The following is a 25,396-nucleotide window of genomic DNA, read 5'->3' as shown; positions in this document are numbered from 1 at the left end:
ACAAAAATAAAGAAACCTTAATTTACTTCAGAAATGAAATTTTATTTAGCCTTGCAGTGCTTGTTTTTGGCTTAACTATGTATTTATTGAGGATAAACTACTCTACTTCTAATCAGAACCCAATCAGGCTTAGGTTGATATCAAAGAGATGGATCAATCTACGTCAGATATTCCTGCTGAAGTTTTTAACATTTTATTTTTTGATTCCCACAGATATATTTATTCTTGATTGGTTTAATAAATTCAGTTTACCAAAAAAGAAAACAGAGAGAGAGGGAGATGGATCAATCAACAAACAATGACAAAGCGAGAGATAATTGCATTTAGCTTCAACATAAATAAGCATTCAAGACAAAGAAAGGTCGTCATCACCAACTGGAAATAAACATGGCTCAAAACATACACATCATAAGTTAATAGAGGATAGAAGCTTCGTGTAGTCAGTATGTCATTTGACTAGGGAGCCAAAACATGGAAGGCAAAAACCAGATCTCATTCACCATCTTCACAACCTTTTTTATTTCACAAGATTAGAACACATCCAGGCTGCGTAAACTCATCTTGAATGCAAGAGGCTTTAGTTGGTTTTGTCACCAGGCAAATCATCTTCATCATGGTAGATGTTCTCCGCCATCTGCCAAATCTGAAGGATGTTATCTTCAGCTACACTGGCAATGACCCATTCGTCGCGTGGGTTCCATGAGAAATCAGATATTTTGCTCGTGTGCCCACCATGAATGAAGAGAAGCTCAGGTGGGCCATCCTCTGCATCTTCTGGTGTTTGTTCCTCATCAATCCTGTTAAAAAAAATGCTAAATTGGCTTTAGCAGTTACACCAATGAAATAAAGATAAAATTATATGACTCCATGTTTACATGACGTACAAATACTTTGAATCTTAAAGATGTTTTGAACAAGGCCTAGCAGGTATGCTGAGCTTAAGAATTAACAAAATGGAGTAACTACTGGTTGCCAGCTTGCTTAGAAGAAATGGTCATACGTCAAAAAGATAATTTCGCATTAACAGGGTACTCAAATGGCTGTTGGATGATACGAATACTTTGTATCAAAGGAGTGCCTGATCCAACAAGAAACAGGGAAAATATAGACACTAGCCAAAATATGAATTCTCGAATTTAACCAGATAAATATAAGAAGCGAATATCTTGATGCTGCAGATCATTTTATTTAGAAAAGGTGCCAGATAGACACAGAAATCCAGCATGTTTAAACTAGAATATCCAACAAAACACAAAAGACATTATAATAGTTTTTTGCCTAGAGATAACTAGATCTGAACATCAGAAAGTCTCTACCCATCAAACAAAAACCTCCAAGTTTACAAGATTGAAGATATTGTACTCCTTTGTCTTTGTGGATCTGTTCCACTTGCCCGATGTAATTAAGTAACCACGAATGTTTAAGTTACTTCAAGCACCCCAGGTACCCTTATAATGGAAGGGGATTGTTGGGCTAAAGGTGGACGTCCACCAACAAGGATCACCGCCCTTGATAGATTGTGAGACATTGCATGAAGAACATTTTCTACCACATTCATTCAGGTGCTCGTGGAAATGACTTCTTTACAGTCAATTTATAACTGCAACCTTTTTGGATTGTTTAATATCTTAGGCTTTCTTATACCTCCCCAACTCCCCAAATCAATGAAGTTCGTGCTTTGGGCATATTAATTTTTTGATTTTTATTTTACTCGGTTCCATAGTACATCAAGCTTCAGCAAATCACTAATAAAAACATAATACTGAGTACAATTCAAACTACTGATAACATCATGAAAAGAAACTGGCCTTATCCACAAGCCTGTTTGATCACGACGAAGAGACTGTTTATCACCTGCTCTACATCAGTGCCTTTTTGCTGCATCTATTGAAAATCCTTTTTAAGACAACCTGAATTTTCATGAGGAGCCTACTTCCATAATAGTATTTCAGGCTTCATGGAAGAAATCAAAGATCAACAAAAATTTTCAGACTAGTTGTTTTGCCGCCAAATCCGGATCGAGGTCGGAGTGCAACTCGGATAACCCTGAGGTTGGCTAGAACCGAGTTGAGCAGACAGGTCGAGGTGTCGGGCGCTAGCCTCCTCCGCTGATGACTTGCAAGAAGTCCGCTTGCCGGCCGGCGGGGGACCCTCCAATACCTAAATCAGAATAGAAACGCAACAATGTGGAAGAAAGAAGATTTCAACATAGTGTGGTGCTCCGTGAATAATATCCGGTGCATGTTCTTGCATGTGATTGCCTTAGCTGAGGTCTCCCGAGCTACCCCTTTATATAGGGGAGCCTGATTTGTCGTTACCGAGGCTGGCATGATGCGTTCCAGGTGCTAGGCAGCGGCCAATAGTATGGCCTTGGCATGGGCAGCGTATGGTACTGACCGCACGCCGGAAACCAAGCTGTTGCAATGGCCAGTCGTTATCGCAACGGTCGATGGCCAGGACTGTCAGTCCTTGTCGGCACGAGTCGATTGATTCGTCGTTTGGAGCCGAGGCTATCCACCTCGATCAGTCGACTCCTCAAATGGGGTCGAAATCGTCTGAGGTTAGCTTATTCCGAGGTTGCAGTAAGGCCAGTCTTGTCCGAGATCGAGTGTCCAATATTTTTTCCATTACTTGCCCTCCAATTTCAAGGCCAGACTGTTTTCTGGTTCGGGCGATGAAAGTCGAACTGCCTACTCAGCCGAGGACAGAGCCATCGTCAAATGGCAATAGATGTGTCGATTGGCCTCCTCAAAGCGTCGCTGGGTACACGTTGCCCCAAGGAACCATTAATTCAGGGTTGTCCCGAGGCATCATAAATGTGAGGCCATTTCGAGGCGCCATTACTACAGCGATCCTGGCAAATCGTTCGCACCATACCTCGGGGTGACACGTGGCTTTATCTGCTTAGGTAGCCGAATCGACGCTCTGATCACGGCCGTTCGAGCCCCTATAAAGGGCGGCCCCTTCCTTCAGTTGGCACTTCTTGCTCCTGGTGCTCCTTCGCCTGCGTACTCGATCGGGTGGTGCTCTAGTGAAGTCTCTCGTTCCTGGCTCCGGCGTCCGCATTCTTCTGGTTTTCGATGGGTACCTGCTCTTTGGCTACTCAACCCTTTTCTTTGTCTTCTTCCTCGCTCCCCCATCTTCTCCTTCATCTTTTCTTATCACCATGAGTGGATCCAAGGCTAATGCCTCGGAGGGGAGTCGGTCGTTCGGCCACTCTTCTCAGGGCTGGGGAGTCATCACCTCCGCATGAGGCTGAGTCTGAAGTCCGGTTGGGCCTGGATTATGAGGTATCCATGCTTACTCAGGAGAAAGTAGACCTCATCCGAGCCCAGCATTTCGTTCCCCCCGAATTCACCTTTGAGCTCGCTAGTCCCAATGTCCGGGTGACCAATCCTTCCCTTTCTCGACTCAATTTGTACGAGAAAACTCCGAGGGTCGAGCTGAAACTGCCTCTCCACCCTTTCTTTGTCCAGCTGATGAAGATCTATAGCCTCATCCCAACCTAACTGGTGCCGAACTCCTGGCGGATCCTCGTCAGCTTTATTTTCCTGTCTCTTATGGAACATCTGAGCGTTGATTTTTCTCTTTCGAGGGTGCTTCACTCTAAAAAGGCACCCTTGGGACAGCAGCTGACATGGAATGTCGTACCGGCCCGTACGGGCCGGTACGTACCGGTCCGGTCCTAGACCGATACCGAAACCACAAGAAATCCGGTATCTCCCAGTTCTTTTAGCCGAACCGGCCGGTACCGCTTGGTAGCGGCCTCGTACCGGTGCGAACCGGCTGGTTCGCACCGGTACGATGTTTTTTTTTTATGAACCACAGCGCGAGGCGCTGTGGTTTCTGAAACCACGAAAGAAGTGGCCCGTGGCCACTTCTTTCAAAAAAAAAAAAAAAAGCTGTGGCCTGTCGGCCACAACTTTTTTTTGATGGGAAAGAAAGAAGTGGCCGGAAACAAATAAGAGGCCGAGAGGCCACTTCTTTGTTGTCAAATCAAAAAAAGAAGTGGCCTCTCAGCCATTTCTTTTTTGTTGTTTTTTTTAAAAAAAAGATCTTTCTTTTCACAACACAAAAACCGAAGTGGCCTCTCGACCGAGAGGCCTGTCGCCCTGTCTGCACCTCGCCTTCCTCCTCACTTGTTCGGTTATAAAAACCGAACGAGAGGCTCTGTCCAGAGTAACTCAAATCCAGAAGTGTTTCAGAGAGATTGGCTTGTCCAGAGTAACTCAAATTCAGTGAGCCTCTGAAGAGTAACCAGAGACGGGAAGATTTGAGAGATAGCCCACAAATTGAGGAGGAGGTCCTGCCCAAAAAATCCAGCGAAGACTATTTAAGGTGCGGTTTTTTTGTCATGTTATTTCATTAATTTTGTTAATAGGTAAAATAGTTTATAAATTACTTAAAAAATAAGATAATGCGAAAATTTACTTTATTAGCTTAATTTTTTGATAAGTTGTACATTTATAATAGAAATGGAGCCATCAAGAAAAACGAACCCTACAAAGCGTGATATTGGCTGGTCTTATGGGCAAAGACTTGGAAGAGAGGGGCAACGACACCAGTTTCAATGCAACTTTTGCGACAAGATTTTCAAGGGAGGAGGGGTAGCCAGGTTGAAGCAACACTTAGCCGGAAATTCCGGTGAGGTTGCTACGTGCCCGAATTGTCCTAGCGAGATTCGTGTGCTGATGAGGTAGAATCTCGCTGAGGTCAAAGAAGCGAAGGAGATGGCTTCCAAAAAGAAGGCGGAGGTCGATCGCCGAGCGGCAGAGCCACCTTCCTATCACTCTAGGGAGCCAGAGGAGGTTGAGGATCTAGATGAGGAGGAGGCAGATATTCAGGCGGCCATGCATGTAAGCCTGGATGATCAGTGGCAGCAGGAGGAGATGGCCAGGCATAGGGCTCGATTTGGGCCCTCTGCATACGAGTTAGGCGGCGGTTCTGAGAGCACTAGACAAGATCCAGAGTTCTTGAGAACAACTTCAGTCAGGGAGGGCGTCGGCAAAGAACGTGGCCGGATTGCATCTATGCTAGGTAGTTTTGGTAGCCGAAAGAAGTCATCTAGAGGAATTCCACAAGGAGCGACAATTCATGATGTAGATCCGCATGCTCTCCCCAGCAGAGATTCAAGGCAGCAGAGGGTTTACACAATTTGGATGAAGGATAAAAAGAAAACTATGTGGCGAGCTATTGGATTCTGGTTTCACTTCAGCCACATCCCAGCGAATGTGGCAGATAATACATACTACAGGTCTGCCATTGCCGCCATACAAGCTGCCGGTCCCGGTGTAGTTCCTCCTGGCCCGAAGGACATATACGGTGAGCTTCTTGACAACAATAAGGAGGAGCTGGAGAATTGGATTGACTCTTACAAGAGCAAGTGGCCCATATATGGACTAACCATCATGTGCGATGGTTGGACCGGTCCGACCAGGCGGAGCATCATCAACTTCCTGACATACTGTGATGCTAAGATTTTCCACAAGTCAGTTGATGCTTCGGCTTATGTGCACAACACCGCGTACATGCTGAAACTTATGGAGGATGTGATTGATCTGGTAGGAGAGGAGAATGTCGTGCAGGTTGTCACTGGTAATGGGCCGCAATATAAGGCTGCCGGGCAGGTCTTGATGGAGCGACGACCAAATATTTTCTGAACCCCATGTGCTGCACATTGTATCGATCTCATGTTGATGGACATTGGAAAGATCCGTAGGGTGCAACAAATGGTGGAGACAGCCCAACGCATTACCAGGTATATTTATAACCATAACTGGATCCTTTCACTGATGAGAAAGTATGCAGGGGGAGAGATTTTGAGACCAGGAGTCACACGGACTTGGTGACGAGACAGCCATTCTGGCAGCGGGCTACTACAATAGTCAAGGCTATCAAACCATTATATGAAGTGCTGCGGGCCGTAGATAGCGAGATCTACCCCCAGATAGGATTTTTGTATCACATGATGGTCAAGGCAGAAGATCAGATTATGGAGGCAGATCCAGCACATGGCCGGTCGTACATCAACATCATTGAGCAACGGTGGGGAGCGCAAATGGGTAAGGAATTGCATCTAGCAGGTAAGCTAAGATATAATTATAGTGACAATTATAGTGACGGATGTAATTATATAATTATGCTAAGATAGTCTCGTATATGTGCAGCATACTACCTAAACCTCTGGTTTCCATACAGCATAGATGGAATTGGTATGGATGAAACACTTCTGGATGCTTTGTGTAATGTGATTTACAAGATGGAGCATGATCCAAAAAAAGCGGCCCTATGTCTTGAAGAGGTAATTATGATTTAGTAATTACCAGCATGTGTAAGTATATCGGCATCTTCAATTATTAACATGGTAGAACATGCTTATTTTTTACAGAGCAAATTATTGAGAGAGGACAGCTACAGTTTTGGCCAACGAGCGGCTGTCGTCAGCAAACACAATATGAATCCAAGTACGTGACACATCAAAAAAACATTCACCTGGTGTTACTTAGTTACTATTATAGAACTATCATATATGTAATTTTTATAAATATTTTTGCAACTGAATGGTGGGTGCATTTTGGCGGGTCCGCGAGAAATCTAAAACGGATAGCTATCTGGATCCTCTCCCAAACAGTCTCCTCTAGTGGCTGTGAGCGCAATTGGTCCACCTTCGCCTTTATCCACAGCAAACAAAGAAACCGTTTGACGCAAAAGCGCCTCAACGACCTTGTTTATGTGCATTACAATTTGCAATTGAGGCTAAAGTGCATTCAGGAGGAAGCGGAGCTTAAGTATACAGATCCGATTTACGGGACCTTCACCGATGATGACAATGATCCACTACTCGGCTGGCTTGTAGGCCAGCAGCAGGAGCCCGAGCTTGACGAGCCAGGATCGCCTCCACGACCAGCTAGCTTCATAGCCACCAAAGCTAGGGTCGATCCAGAGCAATGGGCTGAGCGCAATATTCCACGCACTCCCAGAGCTGATCAGACGCAGGCACAAGGGAGCCAGTCACCACATGATTGGTACGAGACACCCTCCGAGAGAGCTAATCGAGAGATGCTCAGCAGACAACGGCGACATAGCCAAACAGAGAGGGCCAAGAAAGGAAAAAAAGGGTCCCAATGGAGAGTGTCAAGGAAGAGACTTGGACTAGCAGCAATGAAAGTTCTGGTGGTGATGGATTTTCTAGCCATGGAGGGAGCGGAGGACAGTATGGTACTCATGAGACACAGCCGGAGGGTGGTCTTTATTTCACCGGTGGGTCCCAATTTATGGGTGCTACACAGGATACAGACCACGGTCGACCACCTGATAGATTTCGTGAGGATATCATTGGATATAAAAAACGGGCTCCTCGAGGTCGTTCAGGAAGACAGGATACGACTGCAAATCCGACAGCATACGGATACGGATTCTATTATCCACAGCCTCAGCCTGACGAATATGGATATGGTGCATCGGATTTTGCTTCTGCCATATTTGGATGGGCCCCTACACAATCAGAGGACACCTCTCAGAGCCAGAGCGTGAGCGAAAGATCCGACAGTTCTTATAACCTGGCGCACGTTTCTTCTGATTGGGTTGATTTGCCTCCTCCTGATTATACTTATGATCCGGATATCTACGAGAGCCATCGGCACTCGTCCCAATTTTAGATATCCAAGAGTGCTTTAAATGTATGTAAATGATTGTATCTTAATTTGAAAATATTTTATGTATATCATTTTATCATTTGGAACGAGAGGAAAACATAACATGCATCATCTATGTTTCAAATTTCAACCCTAAATTTAAACATAAAAACATCAAAAATCATGAAAAAAGCAATAAAAAAACATTAATATTCACTTAATTTAAGATCCAACAAAGACAACATTTAAAAAAAAAACATCAAATTTATGGCTCGTGGCACCAGCCGGTACGTACCGGGCCGGACCGGTACCGTACCGGTCCGGCCGGCCACCGGTACGCCGACCGGTACCGGTACGGCGGACCTTGGCAGCTGATGGTACTTCTCTCTCCGAAAAGACCGTCAGTTAATCCGAGGCACTCCCTCCTCCATCCACAAATGGAAAGGAATGTTTTTCTTTATTTCTTTCGAGCAGTTATGGCGGTTTGAAACCATATGGAGGACGCCTCAGAGGGATTTAAATCGCCCCCCGAGGTTATCTAGTGACAATCAAGGGGCCTTGAGCAAGCTCCTAAAACTCTAATCAAGGGTCCGAGCCATACAACTCCAGACCGACAGGGAGCTTGTGCACTCCCTCGACCCCACTGAGTTCTTCGACGAGGCCTTCGCCACGGTCGTTCGGGTAAGTTTCATAAATCTTCATTAAGTCACTTTTCTCGGTAACTAACCCTCCTTTTTAGTACGCCCCCGAGGTCGGCTACATACATGATAGGATCAAGATACTCTTAAGGAGCATCTCGGAGTTCAGGACGAGGGCAGAGACCGCCAAAGAGCACACCCATCTGGCCGAGGTGAAGGCGGAGGTTGCCGAGGAGTGGGCTCAGCGAGCCGAGCTGAGGGCGAGGGCGAAGACAACCGAAGACCAGGTCGAGTGAGCAAAAGCCCAAGCCTCAGCCATGCAGACCCTCTTGGTCCCCTTTTGGTCCCTTGGGGAAGTCTCCAGCTAGTAGACTCGCGATGGGAGGCCATGGCTTCCTCCGCATTCGCATACTTGTCTGCCCACACCAACATTTCGATGAAGTCCGCTGGGAAGCGCTTCTCCATGGAGAAAAGAAAGTGCGACGGTCATATGCCGCTCTTTATTGCTGACATCGCGACCGACCGGTCTAAGTATCGGATCTCCAGTGTCACCGCATTGAAGTGGCCGATATAGTCCTTGAGGGGCTCTTTCTCTTGCTACTTAATGTCGAGCAACACATCCAAGCTGCGGCGCCATCTCCGACTGGAGATGAAGTGTGCTACGAAGAGGCAGGCGAGATGCTCAAAGAAATGAATAAATTCGGGCCGAAGCCCAAAGAATTAGAACCGAGCTGCCTTGCGAAGGTCGCGGAAAACGCCTTGCACAACACGATGGTTGCATGCAACATCCTGAGAGTCTTGAAGCTCTCCAGGTGATCCAGGAGATCAGTGGTGCCGTCGTACGGCTCCACTTAGGGCATCTTGAACCGAGGTGGGATCAGTTCCTTCATGATCTACCGGAAGAAGGGATTCCGAGGTAAAGTTAAGGTCGTCGTTCGCCCTTGAAGCCTGTCCTTTGATGGCCTAGATTTGCCTGCCCATCTTCTCAATTCTCCTATCAAGGTCAGCATCCCACTGGGGCAGGGACTCTACGAGGCAAACGGACGAGAGGCTCTAAATGGAGTCCCTACTAGAATAGGGGCTTAAAGTTCATCGTTTTCCATCTCGGTTGAGACTACTCCGCCAAGTATGCCGGCTCTGGCGAGACCGCTACGACTCTTGGTGTTGAGAGCGGTGGCTGAGAGTGGTGGCTGGGCTAGCCAAATTCCAGCTGGACCGGCTCCGATCGCGTCGTTGCCTACTGTAGGCCTTGGATCGCCATGGTCAGAGCCTGCACTTGTTGAATGAGTAGGTCGAACTGCTCATTGCCCACAAGCGCGGCCGAGCAAATTCCGAGCTTTTTAAGGACCCTCGGGAGGTCGGAGCGCGGCGTTACAAAGCGTGCGATACAGTGCGGGCTCCTTGTGACCTCATCTCGATGATTTCTGCCTTCGTTAAATGTCGATGAGCTGGGGCAGGTGCCTTCCTCTAGCGCCAATCTATTGCCGCTGAATACGGATTAAGGTTGGAGGGCAACTCGAACAATCTTGAGATCGGCTGGAATTGAGTTGAGCAGACTGGTCGAGGTGTCGGACGCCGGCCTTCTCCACTAGTGACCTGCAAGAAGTCTGCTTGCCGAAAAATTTTCGGCAGATGACCCTCTGATGCCTAAGTCAAAATAGAGAGGCAACAATGTGAAAGAAAGAAAATTTCAGCAGAGTATGGTGCTCTGTGAATAATATCGGGTGTGTTCTTACATGTGATTTCCTTACCTAAGGTCCCCAAGCTGCCCCTTTATATAGGAAAGTCAACTTTGTCATTACCTGGGCCAACGTGATGCGCTCCAGGTGCCATTAGGGGTGCAAATGGGTCAGGTCAGACCGGATCCTGAGTGACCCCGATCCGACCCGATTTCTTGTTCGAATCCTAATTTTGGACCCAAACCCGACTCAATAAAAAACTAGGTCGGGTCCATAGCAGACCCAACAAGTCATTCGGGTCAAGTCGGGTCCGTAGCTATCATAAAAAATCTAAGCAAAAGCGGAAGAGTTAGAAACAAGAAGAGAAGGGAGGGAAAAAAAAGAATATTAGTAGAAGCAGGGGCTCACCAGATCAACGGCCTCGTTCTTAATCTCATCAAAACTGATCGCCTTGTCCCCTCCCATCTCCAAAGAACCTAGTAGTCCCGAACTAAGCGACCGTTACCCTCCTTTCCTCCTCTCTTCTGAAAGAAGAAAGAAAGAAAGAGGAAGAGGGGGAGAGAGACAGTGGCTCACGGTGGCCTCTGCTACAACGCGAGCACCTAGCTTTATACCCCGAAGCCCCACCCCCTCCGTCAAACTCGGCAGGCCCCACTCCAAACGTCCGCGCCTGCCACGAGCAGAGCCCCTCCGCTGTCCTTTGTTTACCAGCTGACGTGCCTTCGAGGATGGGCTGGGATCCGGACCGAGGACCAGCGGGGTTGGGATCCGGACCGAGGATGCATTGTCCCCTTCCTCTTCACGTTCTTCCAACTCCCCTCGTTCACCGAGGATGCATTGTCCCCTTCTTCTGGATCTGGTGTCCTTGGTCACTCGGGTCCAAGGAAGACATTTTAATAAATAAAATATTAAATTTGAAGTCTGATTTTTCTGGTGGTGACGATTCTATTGAGGAGAGGTCTTCCTTGGTATCCTTGGAGAAGTAGAAGATTTGGCTCTTTGTTGGATAGAAATCTTGGCACTACTTTCTTCTGCCATTCTAAGGTTTCCGTTGGTTGTGCCTTCTCTTTGCTCTTAGAAGAATGTTCCTTTGGGGCCCTTTCCGCTTGAGCAAGAGCCTAGAGGTGAAGGATAGAGCATGGAGCTTGATTTTTGAGGGATTGGACAGAGGGAAGGCCAAGTGATTTTGAATGGTTGAGGGTTGTGGTGAAAAGTAAAAGAGGCAACTTGGGTGAGTATGTAAGCTACAGTCGTAGAAGCTAACTCTTGTCAGTTGGCTTTCTAGTAAGGTGTAAGCTCCTCTCATACAACTTACGAAGTTTTTTATTTATTATTTATAAGAATACTTTAATATTTTATATACAGGTCACTCGGGTTAGGTCGGGTCGGAATTCAGTAAACCAAGACCCGACCCGAAAATAGAACAGATCTAATTTTAGGACCCGACTCGGCCCCACGGATCCTCCAATTCGGGTCCGGGTCGGGTCTAACCATGGTGGGTCGAGTCGGGTCACAGGTCAACCCAACCCATTTGTAGCCTTAGGTGACATACATTGGCCAGTAGTACGGCTTTGACGTAGGAGGTGTATAGTACTGACCACGTGCCGAATACAGAGCTATTGCAACGGCCAGTCGCTGTCACGACGGCCATGGTCAGGATTGTCAGTCCTTGTCGGCACGTGTCGATTGGTTCGTCGTTTGGAGACGAGGTTGTTCTCCTCGGTCGGATGACTCCTCGAATGGGGCTGAAGTCGTCTTGAGGTCGCAATGAGGCCGGTCTTGTCCAAGGTCGAGTGTCTAATATTTTCCTAATCAAGTTAGAAAACTCTCTCTGGGTTGTTTGGTGGAAGATGTGGCTTGAAAGAAATGAAGAATATTTCAATCTATTCTTAGGAAGGAAGATGACCTGATCAAAGGATGTGAAAAAAGCCTGTTAAAATAGGCGGCTTCCCATTGCTCCTGCAAAATATTGTGATGATCTCTTTGTTCAGGAAGCTTGACTACTTTTTATTTTTCTTATGAGTTTGTATCTCTTGTTGCATTCATTTCAACATCTCAACATTAGAAATCTCATAAGATGGAAGAGGGCACCAAGCTGTTGTTGAATGGAAAGTAAAAGAAAGATTTATAAGAAATTTCCCCTCTTGTTTCTAGAAACCAAATTAATAAATTAGAGTAGCATTTCTTATCAAACTAATACTAATATCTATCAACAACTTCAGATAGAATTTTCAAGGGCATTTCCCCATCTTTTATCCAGACTTTTGCATACAAATCCAAGAAAGGTCGCATCAAATCTTCTATCTACATGACCGAATATTTTGGCTAGAGTTAGACTGCACACTTTACATTTGCTCCTTGTAAAAGGAGTTGACGTAAAGTACCTACAAAATAATAGACCATCCAAAATGAAGATTCAAGTTGTTAGGCACAATCTACACTACAAAAGTACCTACAAACCAAAATTCATTTATTTTTGTGATTTCTAACTTATGCATCAAGTCAGTATAAAAATGAACAATATCAATTGCACTAGTCTGGTAAAATACATGATAAGGCACATAAATTAAAAATCCACTTTACATATCATGATCTATGCATCTTAAAATGTGGGTGGATGTTATTAAAATCATCCATTTGACACCTACCACAAAAATACATGAATTTTGGTGTCTAAGAATTTTTTGTAGTGTAGATCATGTTAAAAGGTTTAGATCTAGAATTTGGATAGTCCATCCTTGATTTTGTATCGTCAACTCCTCTTTCAAAGATTTAACAAAAAGCGTGTAGTCCAAGTCTTTTCGTTACCCATGAGTCAATATGTTGGCAGATTTTTTTCCCCTATGGTCTGTCTTTGAAATGAATAGTGTAGGTCTGTCTTTTCAGCTACAGGTAATCTATTATACCTCGTAGATGACTGGAAAAGTGGCAAGGTATGTGTAAATTTTCACAACTTCAAGGCTTTTTCACGATGAATCTGAGTCCCAATCTAATGAGACTTATCCAATCAGAGTATGTGATGATGGAAAATCCTCTCATCCATATAGGATTCTCTCTCTCTCTCTCTCACTCACTCTTCTTTGTTGGTGCTTCTCTAGCATATTAGTAGCGCTCCCTTCCCTCATCATTTGTACAGGCTTATACCTTCTCAGAGACCAACTATCATGTCTTGTATTAGTGGGTGCATGCATAAAAGAGAGAGGGGAGGAGGGGGGAGATCAACATGAAAGGGGTGTGCATTAGAGAGAGAGAGAGAGAGAGAGAGGAGAGAGAACAAAAGGGAGAGAAGAAGGGGATAATAGCAAGGACTGGGGGTGGGTGGAAGATAAAGAGGGGAAGGGAAGGTGTGCAGGACTGGGGAGTGACAAAGATGAAGAGGCAGAGGGGGAGGCGTGGGGACATCAGGGAGCACAATAAATCCACCTGAACGGGTAGATAACCTTATTGTCCATATACTCTTTTTACTTAGATGGCTCATATTTAATCCATAAAAAAAAAAAAATGGAGTGGAGCAAAACTCATGTGCCAATCATCTCCTTATGTACTTGATTTAGATAGACCTACCTAGTTTAGGTGTTAACGTTGTTAGCTTCAATAGTTAAACTTACACAATTCTCATTTTTCTATACTGTGCTTAATGGACTATACCACAAATATTAGGACCAGAACATTTATGGAACATCCTAGATATGTGTAGTAGTAGAAAGCAACAATCATAAACAAGAAAGGTTCTCCAATTAAAATTTCTTAAGCTGATAAATTTAAAAATAAAAAAACATACTAGAGAGAATACCTGCTAAGATCCCACACCATAAGCCTCCTACCAAGGCAGCAAGATGCTAATATAGTCTCATTCTTCGGGTTCCAACCAACTTGGAAAACTTCCTCTCTGTTTTTTTTATCACAACAAAAAATGAGTTTGTAAAGGATGTGCACATTCATATGCTCAGCTAATCAGATTACAGAGAGAAATTGAGCCAGCTACATTAAAAGACTGAATAACACATCACATAACAGTAAAATATTACTTACTTGTGGCAATCAAGGGTATGCAATGCAGTATTTATCTTGCGAAGGTCAAATAATTTAACAGTTTTATCAGTTGATCCAGTTGCTACCACCCACTCATTAAAGGGGTTGAATGCTAAGCAGTTAACCTGACAAAAGCATGATTTCAATGTCTGAGATATAAAGCTGCAGAGCTAGGTAATATATAATCACTTCGTTATTACAAATAAAAAGTTATTGAAGAAGACTGAATTTTAACGACACAGATACCATGAGCTTGTCAGTTTTGATGCAGGAGAAAATGTTTAAAAATACTTCATGACACATTGGCTCGCCTCAGCAGAAGTAAAAATTATATTCCTTCGAAGTCTGAGAATCATTTCAAAAAATATATATCCTTTTGTTTTATATTGCTCATTCATTCAAGCTAAACTAGATCTGTGATTTAAAACATTAAACCATTTTTAACATGTTTAATGAAGCTTATAGATAGATTCATTCCTTACTAGTCATTATCACCACAGAGTTGCTACTCTCCCTCTCTCTATGAAACAGTTGCCTCAACTTTACTACATTTTTAACTGCTTACTTTCAAGCTTCCCTCCTCTTCAGCCTTAAGTAAATTTGTGCCAAAATCTATTTCCAAAAGCATCAAAATCAGAATTTTGAAAAGTAACCGCTGCAAGTGCGATGGAACTTTCAAAGCCAAGTATTACAAAGATTAAAGGCAACCAATTGCATCTGGAAGCACTGTTCTGTTTATATGCATAGGTGAAATCAAGGTTTATAGCAACAGCATAGGCACCCATAATAGCTTGGTACCATTTTGACGAATGATGTCTCTTGATACCAGAATAGTAAATTAGGGGTGACTTACGATGTCTCAATATGTACTGATACCTTACCAGGTATGATCCAGTATGGCCAGCATGGAATGATATTTGCACCAGTACTTATATCCTTAAGTAAAAAAGGCGGCCCAATGCAGAAGGCTTCCACCATTGCGGGGTTTGGGGATGCTCAGATGTATCAACCTTATCCCACATATGACTAATCCTTAGGTAAAAGATTATTTCTTGCTATATCACTATAGGATTTATGAAGGAAAAAGGAAGTGGCAGTCCTCTGAGTATAAAGACACAGAGTCATGCACATATCTTAGCTAAACGCTTTGTGCAAGTTGCTTTTCATTACTTTATGTGCAGGGATAAATTAGTGACTGTTGAACCAATGACACGGCTCTATAATTATAGAAAGAACTGCGACATGTTGTCATTAGCAGGCCTGCAACATGGACTGCTGTTCTCATTTCTTTAACATGTTCCCGACATTGTGTGTTTGTCCTATAATGGTATTGCTTAAGAAGTTATGAGGTCTCTTTCAGTCTCATGAAGAAATTATAGAATAACAATGCACTAACTCATTTTTGCTACCACAATTGTAAATCAAACTCAACAAAGTATAACCAGGCTCATTTTGCAGAAAGACAACAAAAGGTAACAGGCATTGTCCCATCTGCTCAGGATCAGCTAACTAATCTCTTTGAGTTAAGCTCATGATAGATCTGACAGGCAATCATCAACAAAATGAATCATCTTCAAGAAGCATATAGACAGACATTCTAGTGAAAATTCAAGTTACATATTCTACTGCATCTTCTTATGTCTATATATGAAGCAAGAAGAGGGTGGGAAAGAGAACCATTCTTGTTGCTCAGGATACTCACTTCACCTTTATGAGCAACAACAGACTGGCTTGGCTTGGTAGCTGAGGGTGTACGCAGGTCCCATATGTGTAGATGGCGATCATCACCAACGGATCCAAACAGATACTCATGCCTTAGATGCCAAGCAACATCTTCAACAACATCTTCATGGAACTATATAAAGGAATTTCACAAATAAAAGAGATAATAAGAATCATTCACTAGTCATGAAGATATTTTCAAAGTTTGTAGAAAACTGTTTAAATCTAAAAGACTTTAGGTGACCATATAATACATCCAAATAATAGGCTATAAACAAATATTACTTTGCACCCCACCTGATTATTGGAGCAAGCATCAATAGTTACCGCATCTTTCAAAGATTAACATCTTGACAATGCCTCAAAAGAAAAGTTGCCACTTCTTTCAGATGAAAGCTTGATTCAATAATATGATTTTACAAATCAAATACTTATGGGTCCTTGATAGTATTAAAGGTAAAAGGGTTATTCAGCAATTGGGCTTGCTTTAAATTTCATGATTCGTTCACACCTATTACAGCTCATACAGATACATTAAACAGCAAACATATGTCATAAATTACATCCATTGACAATATATGACGGCAACTTTAGTGAAATTTGACCTCATTATACCTTTTAATCTTTCAATATTGCAATGCAGCAAAGTTATGCTAACCTTTTATTATTATCCAACTGCTGAGTCTCTCTATAAAATATATGAGTTACACTCATATGCTAAAAGATCCACCCTATACTTATAGTCAAATGAAAAATCAAATGCATCACTGGGAAACCAGCATAATATATCATATTTAACAGAATTTCCATGTAAAAACTAAACAAGTAAAAAAAAGATTTTCCTAAAATTAACCTTAAAAATCTGTAGACAATCAAGGGCCTTATTTTTAGGAGTTGCATTGATGTCCCACAAGCATATTTGAGCATCATCAGAACCACTTAGTAGAAACCCTTGCTTAAATATGCTCCAAGATAAGCCATATCCTTCAGAACTGTGACCCCTTAACCTCAACTCAGGATTGCATACACCATCAAGAGGAGGCTTTGACGGATGCTTGCTGTAGTCAAAAACATAGACCTCTGCACTAACTGTTTTCGTCGCAATAATGAACTGGTTTTGAGGCATATAGCGAGCACGATTAACCTCCCCATCATGATTTATCTGCTGAATAATTTGCACCTGAAAAAAAATGAAAAAAAAATGTTATAGCATCCTAAGTTGTTTCGTACATTATATAGATAATCCAAGCATTCTACTATGATAGCTCTGTCAACAAGTAGGATGGAGAAACGAGCACCAAACAATTGACCTATGCCCCAGAAAAAAAAGAAAAGAGAAAAGCGGCATTACTATGGAAAATTGCAATTATGGCAAACTAATCAGAAAACTCTTTTTCTTTTTCTATTTGTCCAAATTAGCACTAAAGGGAACAAATCGGAATCAATTTATGTATATCTTGTTAAGTAACGAAAACAACCAGCATGACTTTACCAGACAATTCTTTGTTTCATTTTGATAATAAGCACTAAAGGGAAAAATAGCATGTCCCTTATCTGAATCTTACCAAATAGAGAAAGCAACCTGTTTGTTCTATTATCCAAAAATAAAAATGAAAGAAAACAAGCTCTTCTTTTAAGATATATATATATCCTCTCAGTGAAGCTGTCATGCACCATGAGTAACTTCAGCTTAGGCCTGAGTGATCTGAAATCTGGTTACAGAAAATTGAAATGCCTTAGTAAAACATCATCATGCTGATTCTTGAACAATGGAAATGAGCTATGGTCAGCCATCATATAAAACTGGTTTGAAAATGTGAAGATTCTTGAAGTCACTGAAAAAAAAGTCTCCAGTAAGGCTACAAGATGCAGAAAATGGCATGTTAGATGCCAAAAGTCTAACTCAAGTTGGCATGCAGTTGCAGAAACACAAAACATTTAGTACTCGAAACATCAATGTAACTAAGAATATGTTATATTTAAATTACTCAAGGAAATTATGATTAAAAAGCAATTAGAAGGAAAACACAAAATCCCTCAAAGGATTAGAAGAAAGGCATGAAATAAGCTTTGAATCTAGTCTCACTAATTGGATCCTTAAAAAAAGATCTTTCCTTGATCATCAGAAAGAAAACCTACAGCAGATAATGACTTCAGTAGAAAAAAGAAATAATATAAGATGAAAGATCTTCAAGAAAAAAAAAGAAACAAAAGGAATTACATTGTAGACCATGGATTCTAAAAATCATTTAAGTAATTATTATAACACTATCATAAGTAAGCATGCATGCAGATGCATCTATCTCAAATCCACGCAAACACCTTAGACACTGGCCTCCCTTTACATGTTATGTACTCAGTGAGCATCTTTCCCTGCATAGCTTGGAAGCTGAGTTATGCAAAGATTCATATAAAGGAATGAAGGAAGTAATATAGACTCTACAGAATGAGATGAGGTAAGACAACTGGATCAAATGTGACGCCATTTGACGTATACAAAAAAAAATATTTATACATTTGACTTGGATATGATGATAAATTTTTAAAATGGAAGCTCATGAGGACTAGGAGAGAAACAAAATGAAGTGCATGGTAAAAGTAAATTAAGAATAAAGGAGATCAATAAAGTTCCATAAACTTACATGGAATTAAGATCTAAAAGTCAGATTATTATGCTATAGGAGAGGATAGTGCAACCAGGATTTAAAAAGGTTATAACACTTTCTAGAAGTAATTCAGCTACATGTAGAAGATTATCACTGTGTATTCTTACTGAAACAATTGACGGATATATTCAAAATGAAGTGGGAAAACACATATTTTAGAGTATAAAGAGAGCTTAAATGATGGGATGATAGAGACAAGCACAAATAATGAATTTACTGACCTTTTAACAAATTTATGAGGCAGTAAGGGAAATTTACTTAGAAGCAAAATGCACTCAGCAGATTTAAGACCCTCTTTGAACATGCTTTAGATCCACAAAGTAGAACTATCTGCAAGGAGTCCTCTTAGCATATGTTTTGTACAAATGATATAATATTGGTCAATAAGACTAGGAATGGCTCAGAACTTAAACTGCAGTTCTGTATTAGGAAAAAGAAGATAGCATGGTCATTAATTTGGACAAACCAAACTAGAGCTGTTGGAGTGTACTGTGTAGCTTTTCCAAATATAACAGTAGTAGGGACTGGAGTTAGAATCACAAAATAAAAAAAATAACCCAAATAAATCACTTTTTCAATGAGATGTTTATGGAACAAATTAAGAACGAGTTACAAGACTAAAAAAGTAATTAGCATGCTGGTGATATTACCTAGCCAAACAGATCACTTTAATTGTTACAAGACGTCCTTAGGAATGGGTAAACCAGATCACTTGCTTATTTGTAAACTCATACACCATTGAGGATATTAGTAATAATCATTAGCTTCACAAGCAGGCCTTTTCTTCACCATATGGGTCAGTTTCACATACTATTGTATGATCAATATCATCGTCAAACAATAACACTTGACAGATTAAAGATTTCCAAAGGAGCCCATGTGTCTTTACATTCCTCAGCATATGCAACTTTACATTGAGGTAACCAAGCACTTTACATTGAGGTAACCAAGCTAATCGCACAATTAATAAGCACTACAATTTTTGCACCCCAATATAAACAGCGCCACTGTATACATTCATGTTACGATGTTGAACCAGGTAATACATAATTTTGCAGATAACCAGAATAACATCAAATTTTGACGCAAAAACAAGATAAGACATAACATGAACTTTCATGAAACTGAAACCCAGATCTCATAAACAAACTGTAGATAAACATCTATTTTTTTCTTTAGAACATAACAAACCAAAGAGCTATCCCACACTTAAAAATGATATCCTTAAAAGGGCAATAAACTATTATTCCTTTTAAAATTAACCCAATCGGGATAGACTTCCTCCATCGTATTGCTCATTCTCTTCTTCGATTCGGGTTCATGCTCGCACTTGTCCTCTTGCTCTTGAAGAACTCCATACTTTATTAATTTATGAAAAAATTAGTCTCGCGGAAGAGGCCTCTATGCAATCTACTACTGCATATATTGCCTCAAGACCTACTAAAATATTCAATCCAAGCAGTGGTCCTACTCACGGTGGGAATAATAGGCATTTTAACAATGTCCAACGTCCCAATCATCCTTCAAGTGATAGCATCCTCCCCTCTCCTAATGAGCCTTCCTGTTTCTATTTCCCACATGGCCACTCTTCATGGTCTACTCGCCCAACCTGTCACTGTCAAATCTATAATAAGGTTGAACATATTGCCATTGTTTGCTATTATTGTATGAACTATGCATATCAAGATTGCCATCCTCTAGAGAAATCTGCAGCTATGGTAACCTCTCCGTCACTCACTGATGGCAATGCTTGGTATTCTGACACTAGTGCTACTCATTATATCCCCACCGACCCCAACAAGTTATCCATCTCATCAAAATATGGTAGTTCTGACAGTGCCCAAGTTGGCAACGGACAAAGTTTGTCTATCACTCATGTTGGTTTATCTTCTATCACTAGCTGTAAAACTAAATTTTATTTGTCTAATGTTCTTCATTGTCCTAAAGCTCCTACAAATCTCTTATCTATAAACCAAATCAAGGTCGGCGGAACTGTGCCGAACCGAGCGGTTCCAGCCAATCCAAGTCGTACCGGTGGCTCACCGGTATGATTTCGGCAACGAAAACGAGACCCATTATCGGAGCCAGAGAAAAAGAAAAGAGAGAGCGAGTGGGGGAGAGAGGGAGAGGGAGAGGCCACGGGGGGGGGGGGGGGGGGCGGAGGCCGCAGCAGGTTCGAAACAGAGGTTCGGCTGTTGCTTAAAAAAAAATCAAAATTTAAGTGAAGTCGACTTCACTTAAAAATTCTGAAATTCACGATCGGACCCCTGTTTCGAATTGGCTATAGTCTCGCCCTCCGCAGCCTCCGCCGGCGTCCGCCTCCCTCCCTCTCTCCCCCTTCTCTCTCTCCTTTTCTCTCTCCCACGGTGCCGTGCCCTCGCTCGTCGGTACAAGCCCAACACAGCCCATAACGGCTCGTGCCACCGAAGAACCGATACGGTGCCCGGTACCGGTTCCTCCATCCTTGAACCAAATAATAATTGCTATTCTTACTTGATGAATCTAACTTTGTTGTCAAGAACAAAGATACAAAGGCAATGTCGTACCGCTAGATGACTAAGAATTGACTTCATCTTTTTTATTTTCTAGCAAAAGATGCACATTATCACTCACCAACAGCCCATGTGAGCTGTCGCATCTCCTTAATCTCTGGTATCATAGTCTCGACCATCTATCTCATGATATCCAATCCTCTAATTTGTCCTCTTTCAATTTCAAATAAACCAAAACAAACTCTATGTTCATCTTGCCAATTAGAAAAAAGCAGAAAATTAGGGGACCTTCCTCGGATCTTTCATGCTCAAACTTTTCTTATTATGTGTTATTTGTTGATGATATTCACTTTATTCATGGCTTCTTCCCATGTGTTACAAATTTAGTTTCTTTGACAGTTTTCTCTTTTAAAGCACAAGTTGAAAAAAAATTTAATAAAGTCAAAACCTTCCATTCCAATAGAGGTGGCGAATTCAAAAGCAACACTCTTAAGTATTTTTTTGTCTTCACATGGCATAATGCACCAATTTTCTCACCCCCATACTTTGGAACAAAATAGCGTTGTCGAAAAAAAACATCGTCACACTATTGAAACCAGACTTTACACTTCTTGCTCATACATCTCTTTCTCGAAAATTCTGGTTAGAAGCATTTGCTACCGTAGTATATTTAATAAATCGAATGCTTATTGTTTCTCATTTCAAAATTTCATCATATGAGAAAAATTTTCAAAAATTTCCCAACTATTCTCATTTACAAGCTTTCAGTTGTTTACATTTTTCTTGACTTCGACCATACAAGTGCAATAAACTAGAACTTCGATCCACTAAATATTGTTTCTTAGGGTATAACGTTGTTCATAAAGGGTATAGATGCCTCGATTTATTGAAAGAAATATATATATATCACGTGACGTCATCTTTAATGAACATGTCTTCCCTTTTTCAACCATATCACTGCCTTAATCAACTTTTCACAACCCCACTTCTGCTCTTGATTCTCTTTCTATGTGGTTACCTCAACTCCCCACTCCTATCGACACTATTTGGACTAATAACTGCACATTCTCAGATCACTCCACAAGTACACATATCAATCTCAGAATATTTTCATTGGCAACAACATCCAACTCAACTACTACACCATATGACAACACAAGCATTCCAATCGAGCTCATGCCACCACCTCAATACAAGACCACCTCTTACCTTCCCTCCCTCGAATTTCCTCTACCACCACCACCCCCTATCACCAAACTCTACTCCCATACCAACCAACCAACCCACCACAATGCACCCATCTCATGACCATCCGATCTCAATCATGCATCTCCAAGCACAAAATACTATATCATACCCACCACCCTCTCCAAACCACCCTTCTATGTCCTATCCTATTAAACCAACATGTTTATATACAAGCCTCAAAAAATCCAAAGTGGAGACGTGCTATAGATCTCGAATTTACGTCTCTTCAGAATCAGCAGACTTGGACTCTTATCCCCTTTCAACCCAATATGAACATTGCCAGTTGAAAGTGGGTGTTTCAAATTAAACACAACCCGGATGGATGGATCCATCAACAAATACAGAGTTTGATTGGTTGCCAAAGGCTTCCACCAACAACCTAGATTTGATTTTATTGAGACATTCAGTCCCGTTGTTAAGCATACTACAATTAGAACTATTCTTGCAATAGCGGACTCATAATTGGCCACTCCATCAATTTGATGTAGAGTGTACCTCTTTACATAGTGACCTTCAAGAAACGATTTTTATGTCTCAACATCCTAGTTATATTGATCCATCAGAACCCACTCATGTCTGTCAGATGCGCAAATCAATTTACGGACTTCAGCAAGCTCCTCATGCTTGGTATGAAAAGTTTGGCTCAAAACTTGTGGAGCTAGAGTCCATTATTTCACAATCGAATCCTTCACTATTTATATATCATCATGGCAGCATTACATTATATCTTCTTCTTTATGCTAATAATATCATTCTCCCTAGCAATAATAATGTTGCTCTTCACAAGCTCATTATTAAACTTGCTAATTCATTTAAGATAAAGGATATGGGCTCATTGTCATACTTTCTTGGTATTCAAGTGGATTGATTGAATGATAAAATTTTTCTACATCAATCCAAATACATCCTAGACTTGTTACAACATACCAACATGCTTAGATGCAAACCATATTCAAGTTCTTGCTCTATTGAAAAGTTAGGCCACATGGATAGCCCTCCTCTTGATAATCCTTCATTTTATCGGAATACGGAGCCCTCCAATATGTAACCTTAACATGACCAGATATTGCTTTCTCAGTCAATCAGGTCTGTCAATTTTTACAACATGCAATGAAGGTCCATATGGTAGCAATCAAGCGCATACTTCGGTTTCTCAAAGACACTATCACTTTTGGACTTCAGCTATGACTAGGCCCATTAAATCTTCTAGCATACTCGGATGCAGATTGGCTGGTAGCCCCATTGATAGACGCTCTACAAGTGATTTTTATGTTTTCCTCGGATATAACCCTATTTCTTGGAGTGCTAAAAAGCAAACAACAATTGCTCGATCATCTACTGAAGCGAAGTATCAATACCTTGCCCAAACTATTGTTGAACTACAATGGTTATGTTTCTCTCTTGCCTGAATTGCATATTCCTCTCCACTCTATTTCTTTAATCTAGTGTGGCAACATTTCTGCCATCTCTCTCACCTTAATCTAATTTTACATGCAAGAACTATAAATATCGAGATCGACTATCACTATGTCCAAGAATTGGTAGGTCGTAAGCTTTTAGAAGTTAAATTCATCTCTGCAGAGCATTCGACTTTTACAGTCCAAGTTTTACATTCAACCAAATGCTCAACTTGAGGGAGGATAATAACATACCTTACATTCTCTCAATTCAAATTCAATTTTTGAATTTAAACTATTGTTGTAATCTTCCCCTTATTTTTCTCCTACTTTCTCTCTATTCAAATTCAAAATTTGAATTGCTGCTGTAATTTTCTCCTTATTTTTCTCCTATAATCATACTTGTACATGCTATATATATATATATTCAATACATACTCAAAGAAATCCCAACCGATCAAGTGGGATTTTAGCCATCACATGTCTCTCTTTCAAACGTCACATAACTGATCAGATGAAGAAAACATGAAAAAGGGATTCCCAGATGCCAACCCCCAGTCAAAATTCTATTTCTACTCAGAAAGATAACTCCTTTCCCTCCAATCTAACATAAAACTCTAGTGATAAAAAACAAAGGAAACAAAAGATTGGATTTTTCCTTCAGGTTCCAGGCCCCAGTCAAATCTTCGTCCTTAAAACCCTAGTGATAAACCCCAACTGAAACAAAAGATGAGATTTTTTCTTCAGGTTGCAAGCCCCAGTCAAATCTTCGTTTATTTTAGTTAAAAAGATTATTCCTTTCCCTAAAATCTAACGTAAAACCCTAGTGATAAACCCCAATTGCAAAAAAGATGAGATTTTTCCTTGACAAAACGAGCAATTTCTATGACCAATCTAACAAGCCAACAGAACGGACTAGTACAAACGATAAAGCACAGATCGGAGTGAAATTAAGGGAAAAGAGAGGCGGAGAGAGAGAGAGAGGGAAATTGGTCACCTTCCCACTGGCGCATCCGAACCCTCCGTTCTCGCCGCGCTCGTCGTCGTACTGGCGGGCGTCGGCCTCAGAGTCCTCGAGGGGGAGCTGGACCTGGGCAAGCATCAGGTAGTTGGGCTCGCCGTCGGAGGTGTGGGTGCCAAGCACCATCTTCTGGACGGAGTAGTCCTTGCCGGCGGGCTCCTCCCTGTCCGGCAGCCATTGGACGGTGAGGGAGGGCCACTCAAGGGCGTGGGTGATGACCAGGTCGTAAAGGAAGGGGGTGTTCTTCTTCCATATCTTGTACTCCTCGTTGATCAGCCTCTCCTCCACCTCCCCCCGGAACTCCTCCTCGTCCTTCGCCATCTCTCTCTCGGCGGTTCTCTTTGGGCTTTGGGTTTTGGTCAGTAGAAGCTCTTCTTGGCGGGAAGCAGGAAGGAGTGCGGAGAGGCGTTTTGGAAAATTTGGAGGGAGGAGAAAGGATTGGCGGAATGCGACAGAAAGGGGAAAGAGGTAGGAGCTCTGGAGAAGTGCGAGAGAGGAGAGATGAGGTTTTTGCTGCCGCGCGAGAGGCGAGAGCGGAGAGCGAAAGCGAGAGAGAGAGAGAGAACGAAGGGGAGGTAAAGTGACGTCAAAAAGCTGAGGTTTTCGCTCGGGTCCGACCTGCTTCCAGCCCAGCTGGATCTTGTGGACTTTCCATGTGTCAGAACTCACAAATAACCAGTTATGGTACATGCCTACGTTAATATTGTGTTGCTAAAAATTTTTGTTATATTATTATTAAAATAAAATTTAAATTATAAAAATATTAAAATAATTAATTTAAAATTATTATTTTGGAACTCATTCCGTCCATTCAATCTTTTCTCCAAAAATAGCCACACTAAGTACGGCTAGATGGTCAGAGGCTGA

The 25,396-nt window shown here is 41.8% G+C and overlaps 2 protein-coding genes across 3 annotated transcripts; one reads left to right on the top strand and one right to left on the bottom strand.

Annotated features, from left to right (window-relative positions):
- Positions 1-299: 299 nt before the first annotated feature.
- On the bottom strand, positions 300-25,139 carry LOC103723090 (histone-binding protein MSI1). Of its 2 annotated transcripts, none has more exons than XM_008813898.6 (6): positions 24,506-25,139; positions 16,559-16,885; positions 15,686-15,838; positions 13,984-14,108; positions 13,745-13,840; positions 300-797 (listed from the first exon to the last, which is right to left on the bottom strand). In XM_008813898.6, the coding sequence occupies exons 1-6, from the start codon at positions 24,848-24,850 to the stop codon at positions 578-580; spliced, it is 1,266 nt and encodes a 421-aa protein (XP_008812120.3). In that variant the 5' UTR covers positions 24,851-25,139; the 3' UTR covers positions 300-577. The 2 variants fall into 2 exon arrangements, with proteins under 2 accessions (XP_008812120.3, XP_038975766.2); XM_039119838.3 differs by having other exon boundaries at positions 366-812; positions 24,506-25,127.
- On the top strand, positions 6,059-7,736 carry LOC148700036 (uncharacterized). Its single transcript, XM_089927276.1, has 2 exons — positions 6,059-6,083; positions 6,389-7,736. Exons 1-2 carry the CDS (start codon positions 6,059-6,061, stop codon positions 7,531-7,533), a joined length of 1,170 nt encoding a protein of 389 aa, XP_089783402.1. The 3' UTR covers positions 7,534-7,736.
- Positions 25,140-25,396: the final 257 nt, after the last annotated feature.

This window comes from Phoenix dactylifera, chromosome 14 (assembly GCF_051530095.1).
Source record: "Phoenix dactylifera cultivar Ajwa chromosome 14, Ajwa_hap1_PhDact_Kaust_v1.1, whole genome shotgun sequence".
Classification (NCBI taxonomy): Eukaryota; Viridiplantae; Streptophyta; class Magnoliopsida; order Arecales; family Arecaceae; genus Phoenix; species Phoenix dactylifera.
Note: the sequence above shows the minus strand (reverse complement) of the source record. Positions and strands in the feature narration are given on the sequence as shown.